This window comes from Gymnoscopelus braueri (assembly GCF_963280865.1).
Source record: "Gymnoscopelus braueri genome assembly, chromosome: 12".
NCBI lineage: Eukaryota > Metazoa > Chordata > Actinopteri > Myctophiformes > Myctophidae > Gymnoscopelus > Gymnoscopelus braueri.
This window is the reverse complement of record NC_137614.1, coordinates 17,297,767-17,317,084: the sequence shown is the minus strand read 5'-3', so window position 1 is coordinate 17,317,084 and position 19,318 is coordinate 17,297,767. Positions and strand designations below refer to the sequence as shown.

General features: G+C 39.6%; 1 protein-coding gene across 6 annotated transcripts in view; it reads right to left on the bottom strand.

Annotated features, from left to right (window-relative positions):
• LOC308096262 (neural cell adhesion molecule L1-like protein) overlaps window positions 1–19,318 on the bottom strand; it is a 92,449-nt gene that overhangs the window by 32,314 nt on the left and 40,817 nt on the right. For all 6 annotated transcript variants that reach the window (XM_080443633.1, XM_080443637.1, XM_080443638.1 and 3 more), the window contains exons 3-15: window positions 18,828–18,936; window positions 18,400–18,587; window positions 16,639–16,761; window positions 13,168–13,338; window positions 12,270–12,381; window positions 11,974–12,155; window positions 11,572–11,706; window positions 10,148–10,288; window positions 9,113–9,224; window positions 6,196–6,350; window positions 2,577–2,742; window positions 1,705–1,829; window positions 1,374–1,475 (exon numbers count right to left, since the gene is read on the bottom strand). In XM_080443633.1, the coding sequence (XP_080299759.1) occupies window positions 1,374–1,475; window positions 1,705–1,829; window positions 2,577–2,742; window positions 6,196–6,350; window positions 9,113–9,224; window positions 10,148–10,288; window positions 11,572–11,706; window positions 11,974–12,155; window positions 12,270–12,381; window positions 13,168–13,338; window positions 16,639–16,761; window positions 18,400–18,587; window positions 18,828–18,936 (1,821 nt within the window). The remainder of the gene's footprint in view (window positions 1–1,373; window positions 1,476–1,704; window positions 1,830–2,576; window positions 2,743–6,195; window positions 6,351–9,112; window positions 9,225–10,147; window positions 10,289–11,571; window positions 11,707–11,973; window positions 12,156–12,269; window positions 12,382–13,167; window positions 13,339–16,638; window positions 16,762–18,399; window positions 18,588–18,827; window positions 18,937–19,318) is intronic.

Sequence of the window (19,318 nt, the reverse complement as noted above, 5' to 3'; positions counted from 1 at the left end):
AGGTTATGGCAGCTTGAGAATAAATTAATATGAAGAGATACTTCAGAGAATCATAATGATATTTGAAAATAGTTATGTACCATTATGTTATGTTGTGGAATAGAAAAAAAACATTAAATTAGACCACTAACCAACACTTGCACAATACTCACAGGAGCTTGGAAATATATTTCATATTCTCACAAAAATAAATTGTGCCTTTGCGTGAATATGAGCATCTCATAATTTTTATCTAATCACCAATATTAAAAACCACTGAATTATTGATAAACATGATAATAAGCTGATATAGTATTATTTATCAGTGTAACTTTTCCCATATTAGTGGCATTGAAATTCAAAGTTATTATAAACTGAATAGCAAGGAAGTAAATGTGACAGATTTGAATGATTTGACAAATACGTTCCGCTATATCTAAAACAACTTAGGTTTAAAATATGCCTGTGATATCTAGTACAGTTTCTGCTCAGCCACCCTTCCATAATAAATAATCGAAAATAACACAAGATTATAATTATAGCAATTACTATTGCCAGCACACCATTAATAGGCATTCAGAAAATATTACTCAAACTGTCTCTCCAAATGGGCCCCAAAAAAACTGTTTAATGTTTTTGAAAAAAAGAATCAAAGTATAAAAAAAATGTTTTACTGCAACTGTCAGAAGCATTATCTTAAAAAACAATGATAACGTTCTTGAGGAAGCCATAACGTTTCTCTCTGTGATTCCACTTAATAAACTCTCGTCCAAAATATTGTGCATAATTAAGCAACATTTTGACTGTAAGCAAAACCACATTTGCTTATTTAGAAAGTTCAACTTGAACGTGAATATAGAAACAGGTTTTAAATTAAATGTTGACACTATCCAAATGGGCTTCAACGTAGGTATGTACATTAACCCATTCAAACCGGGAAAGTATCTGTGTCATTTTAGATTTTAGATATATATAGCGTATAAATACGTTTTTCATAAAAACTCTTAGGATTTAGAACAGTGGTTCTCAAAAATAGCAGATATACAAGCTCACAGCCGAGCTTTGTACATCTGCTATTTTTTTTTTAGCTGCTGCCAGGGTTTTTTCGATGTAAATTTTCTCTTCTAGGGCTCTCCCTGGTACAAAACATCTTCAGATGGGGGCCCACGGACAAATATATATCAATTTGGGGCTCCATTGGCACGAAAAGGCTTGAGAACTACTGATTTAGAACGCACTTGTAGAATCGGCCTCAGGTCTTGATGGGTTAAACAACAAAAGGGAAAGCTACATCAGATTAGGTGTGTTGTTGTATCATTTTGTTTTGAGCATATCCAATTCAACAATTTCAATCACTTCTCTGAGAGGTGCAACTGATACTTGTAGCTCTTTACCTGCTACAGAACTGTTGTGGTCTCTGCCAGGTACCCAGGACAAATGAACGCTCCGCAACTTCTGTTCAGACAACTTCAACTTCCTTGGTGCATCGGGCACATCTGAGGCACACAATACACAGCAAAATTTGAATATCGTTAGTTGCTACCAGTCAATTACATGTAACATCTGGGGAGAATCTAAACATGGCGTTGAACAACAATTCTACACAGATATAAGCAAGAGAGTGGCTTTTGAATTATCAATGTTATTGTCTACATTGGACTCCATTCCAAGGATGTGTTAACAATATGCCATGAATATCATGCATTATGTAGTGGCCTCTCTTACCGAGCACTGTGAGGACTGCTGAGGCAGCGTCTTCATCTAGGTTAGTCCTGGCAAAACATGTGTATGTTCCCTGGTCGCTTTGGCTGACATTCATGATCTGCAGCATGTCGTCATTCGCAAAGTGTCTACATATGAAAACGGATGAAAGCACATTCAGTCAAGTTATTATACAACTTATTGACATACCGTTATGAACTATTCAGCCAGCCAACCAACCAACAATATCCTATATTAAAGTTGGCTTCAGGGAGGACCGGCCGGCTGGCCGGCCAGCAGACGGGGACTCAGCCATAACCATAACCATAATATGGTTGGTTTATGCTGCTATAAAGCACCAGCACATTATGAAAACCTAAATTTAATTTGTAAATCCAAAAGTTTGCCCCATGTGAGGCTCGAACTCACAACCTTCAGCTTATTAGACTGACGCGCAAACCAATTGCGCCAACGGGGCTCTGACCACAAAAATGGTTATGGCTCCTTATATTATAAGGAGTTCCCAATGCAGACGCCCAAATATGGAGTGTGTTGTCTAACCTCAATGTGTCTTCGTGGCATCAGGAGCAAACAAATCATTCAACAAAAAGGGGGCATACCCATATATGGGCATATACTGATGACATCAGGGATATATATATATATATATACAGTATATGTATGGGCATAAAAGGGACATGGACTGACAGATACAGAGATCTCAATGTGCAATGTAGGTGTGAGGGCTGCTTAGCGGCCCGAACTCTAGTACAGTATATAGTATATAGTATATACATATGTGTGTGTATATCTATCTTCTATCTAATTTATATATATATAATTTGTATTTTACATCAAATCTATAAAGCTGACAGGAAATGTGAGGCAGACTGCACCTGGAATGTTCTGGGGAGCCTAGAGGGATGTCCTCCCCGTCCTTAGTCCATAAAACCTGAAAGCTGGTCCCCAGGGTCTTGTCATAATCAGCACTGCATTTCAGCTGGGCTGTGGTTCCACTGACAATACGCAAGTCCTGGGGTGGATCCACAATTCTAGTGGAATCTGTAAACAAAACAACCAACAGGCAAGAAATAGAAAGACAGAAAGAAGCAGATAAATACAACATTTTCTTTGACTGGAGCATATGAGGAGCATCACAGAGTTTGTATATGCTTTTTCTCATTTGTTTATGTCTATATCAGTTTTTGGTGAAGTATCTACTTTCCATGTGATGTGAATATAACTTAGAAAGTCCTTCCTAGTTTGCAAAATAATTAAAAAGAGATTCCTTGATGAATGCAATTTTACGGATAATTTGCACTTATTATGCAATATTCTAAAGTATATTATAATTGCTTTCCATAAGATTATATTTGAAAAGACTAGATTCAAAATGTAGAGTTTAGATGCAAAACAAGCTACTGGCTATTGCCTATTTAGGGGTTCAATCCCAAAGGTCTGAGACCCCCGTTTTTATTCACATTTTCTTCTCCTGCTGCAGTTTTGCAATTCCTGTGAGAAGGTAAATGCTAGAGACATAAACTTTTCACCAATGATTGTAAGTTGTGTGCATTACATGCACATCACAAATTACCTCAATCAGCCTGAAGGGGGTGTAATAATTAAAGTTTAAAGCTGCACTATGTAACATATCATGTTCAACCCTGTATTTGAATCTGGGTCTCCTTCAGGTCAAAATTCGGGTCAAACCAGAAACAGGATCTTGTCAAAGGTCATGTCCAACCTACACACAGGATCTAAATGTCTCAATAGAAGAGCAGGGAGACCAAATACAACCACCCCAATTGTATAAATGCTATTGTATTAACATACTCTACTATTCAGATTGGACAAAATAACATTTTATTCACTAAAAAAGTGATGTAGGAAAAACTTCCTACATACGCATATGTATACTCAAATTGGCCAAAGAAAATCTACTACTCTGGATGACTAGATTCAACTTGTTAATATCACATTTAGTTTTGAAGACATTGACTATAGAACTTCAAAAGTGCATGGCTCAGCAGATAAATAGCCCAAAGTTAACAACTGTTGGGCCAATCATCACAAAACGTGCAGGATACTGTATGTCTACATAAGTACCTAAAAGATACAATCATTACGAAACTCACAGGGATATGTTTCATAACACTGCAGAAGTTGTGTGTCCAAATAACACCAAACTAGGTGGATCTGTTGAAACATGTCCCTAAAATGTTTTTGAATTGAACAGTAGAGGATGACAGCATTGCAAAAAACGAGGATGTGGCCTGGCACAGATATGGCCATAAATAAATGAATGTCTGTTTGACTGCCATAAAACCTGTTAGTTATCTTTAATACAGGTGTAGGAAACTGTCAAAGGTCTAGACCAGGGGTGTCGAACTCATTTTGGTGTCCGGGCAAGATTGGTCAAATGGTGACTTGAGGTGGGCAGGAACCAGTTGCGGACGCACATGCGCGCTCACACGCATTCAGTTATACAGCATTGTTTTTCAATCTGTTGTCTTGTCTCAGAAAACAAACAATGCAATTTGTAACAATAATAATAATAATAATAATAATAATAATAATAATATTAATAATATTAATTATTATTATTATTATTATTACCCTTATTATTATAAACCATTTTAAGTAGAATAATTTGAAGTTAAACAATACCTGGTAATGTGTGTGGGTGGTTAAATAATTACATTTATAGAACAGTGGTGTAAAGTAACTAATTACATTTACTCAAGTACTGTACCTAAGTAAAGATTTGACGTAGTTTTACTTTACTAGAGTATTTCCAATTTCCAGAACTTTCTACTCCACTACATCTCAGTCACTGCTATAACTACAGTATATCACTTTAAAAAATGTTTTATGAAGATTAGCTACTTTAATTATTTACATTTACAAAAATAGCAGATCTACAAGCTCATAGTGTGGCACTCAGTGCCGCACTATGAGCTTGTATATCTGCTAGATGCTTTCCCAGATTGAATGTTAAATACGCTCTGAGTTCAATTAATACTGAGGATTTCACTGGGCAAGCTCCTGAGAAATAAAAGAAGCAGCTTTGATACATTTATACGTTTTTAACACATATATGATTAATGCTTCTAACTACCTATTACCATTATTATATTTTCAAAAATGGCAAATTTACATGGTGTAGCCAGCATGAAATTTCATCTAAATCACTTGCTGCTCCCAGACACCTGACATCTCTTTGCTTTAACAAACTTAATGTCAGGGAGCAGTTATTTTCATAACACTGCACTACGTGTGTGTGTGTGTGTGTGTGTGTGTGTGTGTGTGTGTGTGTGTGTGTGTGTGTGTGTGTGTGTGTGTGTGTGTGTGTGTGTGTGTGTGAGACAGACAGACAGACAGACAGACAGACAGACAGACAGACAGACAGACAGACAGAGAGAGAGAGAGAGAGAGAGAGAGAGAGAGAGAGAGAGAGAGAGAGAGAGAGAGAGAGAGAGAGAGAGAGAGAGAGAGAGAGAGAGAGAGAGAGAGAGAGAGAGAGAGAGAGAGAGTACATGTCCGTGCTGGGCTGACTCCTGTGTGACGATCAAAGAGACTAGTTGAATAGACTGTTAACGAGCCAATCAGCCAGAACATTCCGCAGCTGGTTAGACAATGCCTGGGCGATCAGAGGTACTCAGTCAAGTAGCAGCGAGTGGGGGAGGGGCGAGGGGCGAGCTGCTTGGCAGCACAGCAATGCAAACTGCGACTTTATGTCTGTTAGATGTAGTGTCAATTTACTATTTTTCAAAGTATTTCGCGGGCCGCTATGGACCTTTCCGCGGGCCGCAAAACGCCCGCGGGCCGCGAGTTTGACAGGCCTGGTCTAGACCCTTCTTTGCAGCTTTCAACTTTCACAGTCCGTGTTGGCTTGAAACCCTGAATCACTACTTCGTGACTATATTTCTTATTTCTTATTCTTATCGACTTTTAAAGCCATTAACAGATTTTAAAACCAGGGCCACCTCAATTATCTATGAATAAATTAAAACGCTATTATCTCTATACATGGTTAAAGGTAGTGTAAGTGCTATTTTTTCGTTAAAACAAAAGTTTTCAAAACTTTATATTCTGATAGTAATCATTGATAGTGTTTGCTCCGTAAAAGGAGTCTCCCCGTTTCTCCAGTTCTTTAATAAACAGAAAATATATTTTCATTATGATAAAGCAAAGTGTAAATAAAAAATACTTTTAACAGTCAGTGATGCTCCAGCACCTCATTCCCTTTATCTACATGTTCAGGTGGGTTGCCAATTTCAGCCAATCAGGAGAGAGTACCCATTTATCAGCTTCAATTTTATAGTGTTCCAGTTCCAGTTCCAATTTTGTCTGCTCATTTCTTTGTGTCATCACTTCCAATTTCGCTGGTTTATCCTGTACTGTATGAGTTCTCTCTGTTCTCGACCTGTAAATGCATTTTCTGTTTGCTAAAGAGATGGAGAGACGGGTAGACTCCTGTTCATGAACAAACACCCTATAGTAGTGTTGAAATACCTTTCACGTCTAGCAAAGCGGTGACTTTTGACTCCCCCTCTGAGTTCTTGGCTAAACAGACGTACTCTCCACTGTCCTCTCTTGCTGCTCCAGATATTTGTAAAGACCCATTTGGGTAATGGGTGAATCTTTCCCCCTCAACAGTTTTTTGGGACCTAGGGAGAAAAAGAACATACATGCAGTTAATCCATTAAGTCCGGGAACACATCTGTGTCATTTTAAGATTTCTTTGGCTATTCAAAAATAGCAGATATACAAGCTCATAGCGTGGCACTGAGTGCCGCGCTATGAGCTTGTAGATCTGCTATTTTTGAAAAACTGTGAAAAAGTTTGAGAACCACTGATATTATAGCAACATAAGTAATAAAAAAACTACTTTTTCATGTCAAGGACCCCCAAAATGATATGTATTTGGCCGCGGACCCCCATCTGAAAATATTTTTGTTCCAGTGACCCCCCAGAAGCAAAGATTTGAGTTACAAATGTTCGCTTTAAAAATATATATAATCAAAGATTTGCACAAATCTTCCACGATTTTTCAAAAAATTGCAGATCTACAAGTTCATAGCGCGGCACTCGGCAGAGGAAACAATGCAAGGCACCAACCTGCTCATCGGGAGCAGTTAGAAGTTCAGTCTCTTGCTCAAGGACACCGGGCGGGGATCGAACCGCTGTTCCTCCTGAGCCATAATAAAGTAGATAGTGGGTCTACTCAAAACACACACATCCTGGTGCTATCATATATCACCTATATCAGTAGTTCTCAGACGTGCCAAGGACCCCCAAATTGATATATATTTGACCGTGGACCCCCATCTGAAAATGTTTTATTCCAGGGACCCCGAGAAGAGAAGATTTATGTTTGTTTCTTTAAGTCAATATTTTTCAATAATTCTAAAAAATAACAGATGTAAAGCAAGTGAGCTTGTAGATCTGCTATTTTTGAATAGCCAACATATAAATGGATAAAGTGGTTAAAGTTATTGTGATGCTGTTTTAACAAATTTTACTGGGGACCCCCTGGAACCTCCCCAAGGACCCCTGGGGGTCCCCGGACCCCACTTTTGAGAACCAATGACCTATAAGTCGGGATGTTTAGAATTTCTCACAAGCAGTGTTTGAACGTTTGTGTCAAGTCAGGCTTAGGCCTAATTTACACTTCACTGTACGACTGTGTGGCTCGCTGAAAATAACCTCAATTAGTCACGATTTAAACTTGAAAATCAGTATAAGCTAGGCTTTAGGCCATGTTTATGCTTATAGTTATTTCATTTCCAGTTCAATCAATTTGGAGTGGATTTTGCTGCAATATTTGAAAAATAAAATGCATTGCTAACATAACGTGGTTTTCCTATCTGATTTATGAGTTAATTGCTCTGATAAAATGATGAATCCATGATAAGAACGTTGCTTTACTTAAACAATGTAGATATTGGAACTTAATGGAACTTTAATTAAAGAGATTTTATCCCAGCCCTTAAGAAAAGGGAGATGAGATAAGGTAAGTGGTAAGTACATTGGTTCAAAACATATCTGACTAAGCCAACGCTATCATGATAATAATAGAATTGAACAAGATCTAGCAGATAGAGAGCTGGTATCCCTACATGTCTGGGGCAAAATCTGAGAAACGTTGAATAGCAAATGTCTGAATAGCAAATCTCATCTCTCCTTTTTGGAGCTGTTGCCGGGATTAAATAAGGGCAGTTCTGCTCCAAAAGAAGATGATTATCTCTTCAAAGACCAGTGTCAACATAACACCACGGCACGCAAACATGATGAATAGGTTTGAAATTAATAGAATGACTAGATGAGAGTCTGATTGTGTGGGCTGAAAGCAATTCTGTGCACTACTGCACATTTTACTTTACAGAACGACAGACAACAGGGTGGTGAAAAACAGGACAGAACTAGATGATGTGAAACGAGTGCAAATTCAGATGTGGTCATAATAAACTACAGGGCTATATGTATGAAGGGTGTGTACTGTGTATTCGTGAAATTGATGCTGACCACAAATCTATGCAAAGATTGGAATTCATGAAAAGCAAACGTGAGAAGGTGCGTACCACTCCACATACTCTGCAGGTCCTGTACGCAGATATGTGTTTTGGCACCGATGAGAGATTATGCAGTAACGATGTGTTTTGCTGTTCTTAAACTCGGTGTAATAGTCTGTATTATGAGTCCAATAATATTTCATAGCAACATTAACATTTGTGCGCTCATGGTGTATTCATCTCAAGAACTGATAAGAATGATTTCCCATTATATTTAGATGAAATTTTAATGTCTCTGGTTCAGTGCACTTTTACCCAGCTGGGATAAATCATTAATCATTGGGCAATAAAATTCTCAACAACAAAACAAAGTCTGGCCATCGCTGTGTGGACATGGGTGACGATGCCACTGACAGTTATCTGGTCGAGGACACCAGCCATGCCAGTTTGCTTTTAGTCTTTTCTTTGAAGTCCCACCACTTGTTATTTCTCCCACAATGCACTGCTCTGAACCAATGCAGTAAGCATAAATATATTTATTGCAGAAGCCAATTTCTCCCACTCTCTTTTAATTTGTGTTCTACTAGGCCTACTAGGAACGTTCATATGGCCTCAGGTGTAAACTATGAGAAGGAAGGTGCAAGATGCAGGAAAACACATCAGATAATATGAGGATAAAAGCTCCCGTTGTTTTGCTCTCCCTGTGTGCTGTGTGTATGGTGCAAGAGGTTATTTTCTGTGCACTAAACTCAGCAACACATACAATATACCTGTGCGCAGTGTACATTTTAACCACTACTGTATATCCATAGTTGACGCAACACAATGCGTTGTGGGCTTGTAGATATTTTGCTGAATGTTTGCCCCAGAAGAGGGGAGCTAGGTTTCCAAGTAGTTAAAGTGCTCTAAGACCTCACCATTTGAAGTGTGGTGGTGGAGAGCTGAAGGCACTACAGTTCATCATCACAGCTTGTCCCTGCACCACAGAATACATGTAGTTGTCCCTGGTCAGCATTAGAGGAGCCATATCTATTGGCAGAGAGAAGAAGAATCAGCAACCTACACTCTAACTAAAAAGGATTCAGTATGTAACTGTAACAAGGTTTTATAGCTGGCTTGATCTTAGGACACTAAATCCTAATATGGTTCTGTAAAAAATAACCCTATGTGGCACTCTTTTACAGAACTGAACGGTCCAATAAAGAATCTAAAACGGTTCTATATGGCCCCTGACATGGAGCCACATAAACCATATTAAGTGGTTCAATCTAGAACCATTATAGGGGCCATATTGTATACAAGGCAGGCAAACTATCTACCCTTTTTAGTTCCAAACATAGAACTACACTCTGTACTCTTATCTGCAATAAGAATTAGTACGTCACTATGGGTGTATTTTGGATTTTGGCAAATTGGGGTGCAGCAATCTGGTCAACAGTACAATATGTGAATGCTGTATCTAACAAGGAATTCACAGGGTTGTTTTTTTAGCTGGTAAAGCACACAGAACACTCTGTGCTGTGAGAAAAAGACATGAACTGCCATCATAAAACAGGTGGTGTTTTGTAAACTTTCATGAGTTACAGTATGTCATGCACAGAGTAGTGTTTGCTTGAAGTTAGTCCAAGAACATCTGCCGGACATGGAATATGTACCAACTGTCAGTGAGGAGAATGGCAGTGAAAAGTGCAAAGGAAATGCTTGAGGCTCTGCAATGCTGTGAACCGTCTTACTACATGAAAGACCCTAGTCTTCTAGCTCAAAGAGTCTGTGTGTATGTGTGTGTGTGTGGGGGGTGTGTGATACCACAGCTATGAAGATAGACAGTATTTTTTTTGCATTGTCTGTCACACATCAAACAACAATCACCCACTTCCTACTTCCTACTTTTATTTTCTCAAGACTTGATAGTCTATAAAAGGAGTATGTAATGTAGAAGCTATAGTACTGACTCATGATCATGATCATAACATTGGCCAGGAGGCTGCCATGTCTGTTGGAAGCTTCACATTGATAGACAGCGCTGTCCTCTGGCCTGGCATTGTGCAGCACCAGGGTGTCGTCCAACACACGCAGGTCACTTGAAGTGTCATCTGAAAAGAAAAGAAAAAAACACTTGGAAATTATGCAGAGTACACTGAACCATGGGGGATCATGTTGTGGTCAGATACGGCTGAGAATGCACACATGCTGATTCTAAAGTGTGTTTCATGTTGTTGATGGGTTTAATTTGTGTTTTTTTAAATACAGTTTTGCTATATCCAACTAACAAACTCAACCGAACAGAAGGTTCTTTTTCTTTTCTTCTTTTAAAATTAATACGATTTAAGAATTTTGCAGTTCACAACTCACTTTCTATTTCTCAACTGCTGTCTACAGTTATTACAGTAAAGTTAGTGAAGTTTCACTCTTTTATACGGAGCCCGAATTACTTTCACATTTAATGTGATGCATTCCTTTTCATCAAATATTTCCTATGGAGAAGTCAAGCCTTTCTCCCTGAGCTACATGTATAAAGGCAGCCACCAGAGGGCCACATGATGCTTCCACCAGCCCCCTATTGTTCTTTCAAATTTGTTCTTTATTAATCCCCACAGGGATTTTTTTTTTCTCCACTCAGTTTTACACACAAATAAGCCTGAAATACAGACATACACACACAGGGCCTATAGTCATGCATGTGGATAAATGGCAGAGTGATGGGCTGCCACATAGTGGCACTGAGGAGCAGTGCCTAGGAGGTGAACTGACACCTCTCCAGCTACCAGTCCACACTCCATGCTGTACTCCAGTTCCAAAGTCAGTTACTGCCATCCACCTTTATTCAAATCTTAGGATAACATTGAGGGAGAGCCCCTCATTTTCAGAGCCACAGAGTGCTTTTCTAGTTTAATCAAATAGTAAGCAAGAGAGACTGATGGGTATAATGGGTGATATATAGGTCTTACACGCAACATAGATTCAAACCTGTGACTATGAAAGGACATGGTATTCACTTTAGCCTGCTGAGCAACCCAGAAGCCCCGTCCAAATGATGACTGCCGCATTGAACCAGTCGGCCTAATGTGGTTTTATGGGGTCATAAATGAAGCTGGCTAAACCTTTTCAGTTCCATTTAGAAACCTTTTAGTGAATAGTGTACTACAGTATATCATCTGTGGTATCTGGGAACAGATCCACCCCATCCTATTGGCAATGGACATCAACATGGGAATATTTTGCAGGCAAGCAGACTTTGTGGCAAATTGTCTGATAACAGTGTACAATAACTGCACCCAAAAAAACAAAAAAGGAAAGGGTTTTCTAAGTAAATTAAGCACAGAAAAAAAATCTAATTAGGGGAAAAGACAGAATGAGTGGGGTGAGGGGCCATTACCGTTTAAAATCTGTCCATTCCTCCTCCATGTGATCTCCACCCGTGGTTTCCCGACAACTGCACACTTGATGTGAACATCTGTCTTGATCAGAGCCAGCTGGTCCTGAGGAGGCTCTGTCAACCATTTTGGGGGCTCTAGAACATGTTGATGAAAAAAGGTGTTTATGTGATGTTAGGCAGCTGTGAATGCCGCACTTAATTTCAATGAACTCCTGTTTGAAAAGATAAGTCAAAATGCAGGGACCAAACATATCACCTTAAATAATTTCTTAAAACCGTCTTCTATACACTTACTGTGTCTATATATGTATATATGTATCAATTAATTGTATTTTCATCATAATACAATCTATTAATTGATATATAATATCTGTTGTACCCCTACCATTTGTGTTGACTTACCTTCCACGATTACATCAAAGTAGTGGACAACTTCCCCAACAGAGTTCTTGGCCTTACACATGTACTTTCCATGGTCCCTCTCGTTTACATTAGATATGGTCAATAGCTTCCCGAAGTTTTTTATGTTTGTGCGTCCAGGGAGTTTCTCTCCCATTTTGATCCAGTCCATCTTAGGAGTCGGGCTGCATAACACAATGGCAAAGTATTAAGCCAAGGTTGCTGGTAAATACTGACTGATGATAGATCATAGTACAATGGGAATATAATTGATCCTCAGATGATAATTAGAAACGTACAATCCCTCTGCTATGCACTCCAACTTCACTTCCTCTCCCTTCACCAGCACTACCTCTGTCTGAACACCAGAGGGCACCAAGAGGCTAGGTCTTCTCTCTGGGGTGTCACTGGCTGCAACAGAATAGCTTGGTCACTTGGATGTATTTCTTAATCAATGCACATTCCATCAACACAGGAGTTTATGGCTGTTAAACATATTTTAAGCATGCAGACTGTTATATCTTTTGAACAAACATTACATCAAAAAGCTTGGTCTGTTATCTCTGTTATGAAGGCTTGCATGAAATCTGAACATTCATATTTGACGTTATCCACTTTGCTATCAGGTTTAAGGTTCAAGTCAAATTAAGCAGGATCAATACTGATCTAACAAGGGGCTTGTGTTCATTGCCATATACTGTATGCCTAAACTACTGCCATAACAGACTGACTGCACATGAAAATAAACTTAAGCATGACAAGGCATGCCCCACTCCTTGGTATGTGGTATTTGCAAGGGACGTTTTCAGTCTATGACAAAACATAGCAATCTTCTTGATCTGCTAATTTGAGAAAAGAGTAAGTGGCTCAAACAAATCACCTGCGGTCTACTCACTTATAGCTTATCTTTTGGATAAAGCAGTATTGAGAACATACAACTACAGTAGGTGTGCTATTACACTGTTACAGGGTACGGTAGTTTTCACTGAGTCATCATGAAGAAGTGGTAATGTTGCCAATATGCAAAGAGTCACGATGAGCTCCATGTAAGCAGAAAAGTTGGGACCCAGCCCATTTACTATGAATCACTCTCGTGTTTATTAACAGTAGTTTCTGTTGAGATCTTAATTTTTTTTTGTTAAAGAATTCGAGCACATTTATTAGATAAAGCAACATGGACTATTTCTGTGAACCTACAGTTGTTGACCACCACAGCCATGGGGCTCTTCTGGACGATGGTTCGTATCTTGGCGAAATGGGCGAAGCAGCAATAGTCTCGACGACTGTCCATCTCTAAGGCATTGGAAAAGTATAGGTTGCCATCGTTGCCCATGGATACCCTCTCATCCTGCTCAATGTGCTCAAGGCCTAGTAGATAGAGGACATTAGTCACATCAGTTACAAAGAAATGTAAACAGGGGTAACTGCATGAGTAAGGAAGCTGAGGAAAATAACTCTTGTCCAGTGGTGTAAAGTAACTAAGTACATTTAATCAAGAACTGTACTTAAAGGGATATTTCACTTTCAAAAAAACTTTGGGTCATTTTATCGTCTACTCAGGCTTTTGTGAGCCCCCCAGACCGTTTTTAAGTTGCTTGATTCCTTATTTAGATATTTGATATTAATTTTATCAGACACGCCCCCTTCCTATACAAACCCAATATAACTTCAAACTCCATTTTTAACATGTTAGATTCATCAAAAACACCCGTCCTTGGTTCTGGTGACTCACCCTGCCCTCCTAAAACGTGAGGGGGCCGTGTTTTTTCGATTACCTTTTTCGTTTATTTAATTTAAATTTTTTATTTAATTTATTTTTTTAAATTAAATGAAAAAAGTTATTGAAAAAACACGGCCCCTAGCGTATTAGGAGGGCAGGGTGAGTCACCAGAACCAAGGACGGGTGTTTTTGATTAATCTAACATGCTAAAAATGGAGTTTGAAGTTATAATGGGTTTGTATAGGAAGGGGGCGTGTCTGATAAAATGAATATCAAATATCTAAATAATGAATCAAGCAACTTAAAAACGTTCTGGGGGGCTCACAAAAGCCTGAGTAGACGATAAAATGACCCAAAGTTTTTTTGAAAGTGAAATATCCCTTTAGGGCGCGCTCCCACCAAGAGTTGGCTGGCCGCTGTTAAACGCAGGTTGTGCGCAGCCACAGTTTTTTGCAGCCAGCGGATTCAAGAAAACGCTGTGACGCACCTGTCACTCACGCGATATATGTAAGTGCACAGTGTTAGACCATCCCCGTAGCCCGCACGGCCTGCTGCCTAGAGCACCATGGTGCTTCCTGAATCTTGGGACGGTCCGCCTTCAACTCACCCGATTGGACAGAGGGGGAAAATCAGCTCCTGCCTCCAGCAGTTTTCTGCTTCCAATGGACAAGTCGTGTAGAGCAGATAAACGCAAGGTCTGCGCGACAGGCGGAAAAATCTGCTCTCGCGTGAATCCACGCATTTACATTGACAATGCATTGGCAGATTCTGCCCCAGAGGTAAAATAAAAGTGCGGTGGGAGCGCGCCCTTAAGTACAATTTTGAGTTATTTTTACTTTACTGGAGTATTTCCAATCTTCAGTACTTTTACTTCTACTCCACTACATCTCAGAGGCAAATATTGTGCTTTTACTCGCGACGCATTGTGAGCTTGTAGATCTGCTATTTTCAAATTATTTTTTTACATTTTAAACATTTGAAAACTTTTGAAATGGGAAATTCTGCAAAAGTTTTGTACTTTAAGTACATTTTGATACCAATACTTTTGTACTTTTACTCAAGTAAATTTTGAATTCCGGACTTTTACTTGTAACAGAGTATCTTTACATTGCATGTATTAATACTTTTACTTAAGTAAAAAAATGTAGTACTTTTTCCACCACTGCTCTTGTCCCTCAAGTATAGTTGTACAGAAGCAACAGAGAAATAATGACAACATACTGTTTGATTTCTCATTAGGGTACAATGTTTGATGGTATGGAATCTAATCCCTAGTTGTGACCTCTGGACCTTTAAAATACACTCAAAGGAGTCATGGACGCTCTTCAAGGGTAAAATCAATAGCTTCTCTGTGATGAATTGATTGTATATGACACCAAATGAAAGCCCACCTGATACGCCAACATGACAAGACACATTAATTGTATTTCAATGACAGTTGACAGTCAGGAGGTGGGTGGCACTCAGGTCAATTTACATGACATCAGTATTCCAATTCAGCTTAGTTTCATATAGAGAGGACACAAATGGATGTGCCCTTGAGAGGTTTCCTTTATAGATCCAATGGCAGTGTATTCAGCTGTATAGAGCCATATTCAGTTGGATAGAGCCATTATGCAAGTCTCGGGTCACTGACTGTGCCATCCATTCATCGGATAAACCATCGCCAGTATTTAACATCCTGTTTTGAGAAAATGGTATTTTACTCATTGGTTGTTTCCCTTGCATTCAAGGAAGAATCCTGAATTGTGTTAAATATCATCACTGTCAGGCGGAAACCTTGTACTGTATGTCTAAAGGGTTACTTTTCAGGAAATGGACCTACCCTGGGGAAACAGATAGTTATTTTGACAAGTAATATTTGTTTCTAAGTAAGTAGTTGTGTTTCTAAAATGTGCATGAGGATGCACAAATCCATCACAAGCTCAGAGCAGAGGTGGCCTGAATGAGCATGTTAGCATGTTGCTGCATGCCGTTGCACTTTCATTGACTGTCTGGAATCGAACAAGCTAATTACAAGTCATTCAAACAAGGGGGATATTTCAACTATGCCAAGCCAGGAAATGGATGCCAATAACATAACTGCAAAAACAACTCTTAAAATGGAATTTGTAAAGGTCTTGTGAGGTAGAAATTTATTTTGGGTAAAATTAGAATGAAAACAAATCAAGCTGTACCTAGGGATGGGTCCTTCATACATCTTTAATGATGTTGTAGTGATTCCCATTTTACTGGGAAATTGTCTTTTAAATATTACATCTGAGTGACATCTTCAAAATCCCCCTAGGAATCTAGATGTGTTATGCATCTGAAAATGTTCTCTAAAGTAGAAAAAGAAAATCTACTTGAAATAAAAAATCGTGGGTGACGATGGCTGAGTGGTTAAGGAGCACACCACATAGGCTCTGACACCTGACGGCAAGTCTGAAGGTTCCCGGCAGACCCTTAGCATGTCACTCCCTGACTCTCTCTCCCTGTTTCCTGTCTCTCTTCACTGTGGACTATCAATAAAGGCAAAAAAAAGGCCCAAAATAGTCTTGGGCACAAGAGATATTCCACTCAATGCTTGTTCTGTAGGAATAACTCCAGAACTGCTATACACACTGGCTTATGCTTGAAAGAAGCCAGTGTCCTTGAGGTATCACCAGTGCGTTTAGGCTGGCAGCAAAACTCCCGAGGGCCTAGCGAGAGGTCTCAATTCCTATTGAAACGCCTCTTCAGACAGAGTTAAGATGGCCATTAACACGAAAAAAACATTTCCTCTGTTGGTGGAAGGAAACACAGAGAGTATAATGTGGAGATAATACTCCCACTTGACACACTTGGCCAAACCATCAAGTGTGTGTATTTGTATATCTAATCTAAAAGAACGCCAAGCTAAAAAAAAGCCCCCAACATTGATGCTACAAACTTGATTATGATTCTCAGTAGAGTCTCAGTTGACTTACCGATATTCATCCAGTAGATCAGGCGTGGGGGCACGCCCTCTGGTGGATTACACCGTAGTATGATTGGTTGGCCCTCGTCAACAACAATAGGCTTAGACTTCTCCTTTGGAAACTTGGGGACCCCTGTGAAAAAAGGACATAGTATATAGTCTAATAGACTTTTTTCTTTCCTATTAACTCATCCAGTGCCATTGCCGTCGCCGACCTCCAAATTTTCATAAGCCCAGAGCGCCATTGATGTTGTTGACGTTTTTGAAAAGAAAATTGAACAACCGGAATACGAACAAACAACGTATGGAAAGCCAATAAGAAAGAGGTTCCCCCACCCGCCTCGCTGCCTGTCATGTCGTGTCCAACTACATACACAAACACACACACACACACACACACACACACGCACACATGCACTTTTGTCTCACTGTAGAAACAGCAGTCTTTCATGTATTCCGTGACAGTACAATCTTTGTCTAAGTAGATTAGTAGCCTACATGAATGACACCAATCACATCGTCATGAATGGAATACGTTTGAATATTCATTTAATCTATTATCGACGTTCACAGTGCGCTTTCGAGTTACACTAAAATAAAGCAATCGTGTATTCCCCGTGAGTCACGTTAATGAGAGGTAGCCTGGCAAGGCAGTCATAATCTGAACGTTTATGAAGTGATTGATGAACGAATGCATAAACATTAATGGATGAAGGGTGGTGTGTGCTGGATGGTTATATCTCCGATCTCCCGGTGGCCCAAATGTTTTAAGGTTTGAAGCGTCGTGTTTCTAACCCTAACCCAGGTTGCACCTAGCTCCATAGGACACGCTACTGTATATAAGTTTGGAAACCTCACTATCCATGAAAAGATTACAGTGGCGCCGGTCCTGACTACCAAAAATGCTCTCGCATAAGCGCTTGTATATTTTGAAAATGGCAGATCTACTGTACAAGCTCATAATGCGACGCGTTATGCTATTTTCAAATAGCCAATGCAGCCAGATCTGCAATCTTATCTGAATGACAGTTAAAGCAGTTTGTTTAAATGAGTGAATGATTAAGCACCTAATTTGTAACATTGCAAATAGGCTAACATAGGATGTTAGATTTTAATTGCTTGTCATTGTCACTTGGAAATAGTTGTGTGTCCATGTATGCCTTCATAAAATGTTATATTTTCACAGGGATTATTTATTAGTGTGTTAGATATACATTTTGGAGTGGATACATGTGTCCAGATGCCTGTCAGATGGTCAGACAATGCTGCTCCGCATGTCTACGATGGAACAAACTGGTGTAGCCAAAGTCTACACGGCCTCAGACTAGACGTGAGATCTGAGCGGGCCGTACGTTGAAGTCAAAGTCACGATAGATTGATAAATGCAGACAATTGAGGTGATCTCGCCCTACGCCCATTTTTTGGTCTACACCACTTTGATAAATGAGGATCATTATGTCCAGAAATGTCTATAGGCTTTTTTCTATCTTGGGTTCGAGCCCAATTGCGGCCGTTCTGAGTTGAGTTTGCATGTAGTCCCTGTGTTCACAGTTGCACCAGTTTCTTCCCACCAAAAGACATTAATGTTAGGAACATTCTCCTGCCAAGCACTGGCCTTAGAACTAAGGCTGTTACCCGGGCGCTGCTCAGTAGCCTAATAGTTGGGGCAAAAGAGGACGTATTTCCCCACACAGAATATTAAAGATCACAAATCAAGCTTAAAATCTAACTTCAACTTAAAACACATTGAACTCAATAAACTGTTACTCACTGGGAACAATAACTGCAATCTCCTGTGTCATTGCTGTTCCGAGTTTGTTTGAGGCGTAGCATCGATATTTCCCCTGGAACTCAGAGAGGCGGCTGTTGTTCAGCCTAAAACTGCCCTTGTTGTGCTCGGCCTCCATCGCCGAGTTGTGGGGAATGATAAAGTCTTTGCCATCCCTTGTCCACCTATATCTGTTGGAAGCAATTATTCATCAAAAATATTTGAATAAATGTCAGTTTATAACAAGCCATGATGATGTTATAGATGCTACATAGCTTTGAGCAATATTTGAAGGCTGCCATATGGGAACAAGTCACTGAGATTCTTTGGTATATTATTTCAAATTTGTACATCAATGTTGGCCAGGATTTCTCCGAAAACCAGTGAGGAGAGTAAACGGAGACAGAGCACAGTAGATGGATTTCACTTACTCTGGAGGAGGGTTGCCTTGGGCTTTACACTGCATAGTAATGCTGTCATCAAGGGGGAGGGCGATAACAGGACTGGATGTGTGAGACAGTATGGTGGGAGGCTGCTCCACTGTACGATGAACACCCACAAGCACATGCAAATGTTACAACAACAAACAACAACAAAAAACGTTGTCACATGCATAACGACCTATACAGCACGTTGTCTTCAAACTACTAAAACCATTACCACAGCATCTAAAGCATCACACTTCAAACGACTTGACAGCGTTCAGCCGTGGTAAGCGAAACGGGAGAAAACACAACCGCCATGAGTTTCTCTCCTCTAATGTCTTGGATGACGGCCATGTCAGCAACATGGCAGAATTGCAGACAGCAATGTCATAACAAATGACAAGCTTTAGAGTAGACGTGATAGTAAAATACAATAACAAGACATACTGTACTAGGATTTTGTTTCATAGACCACAAACCCTGAGCAAAGCAACCAC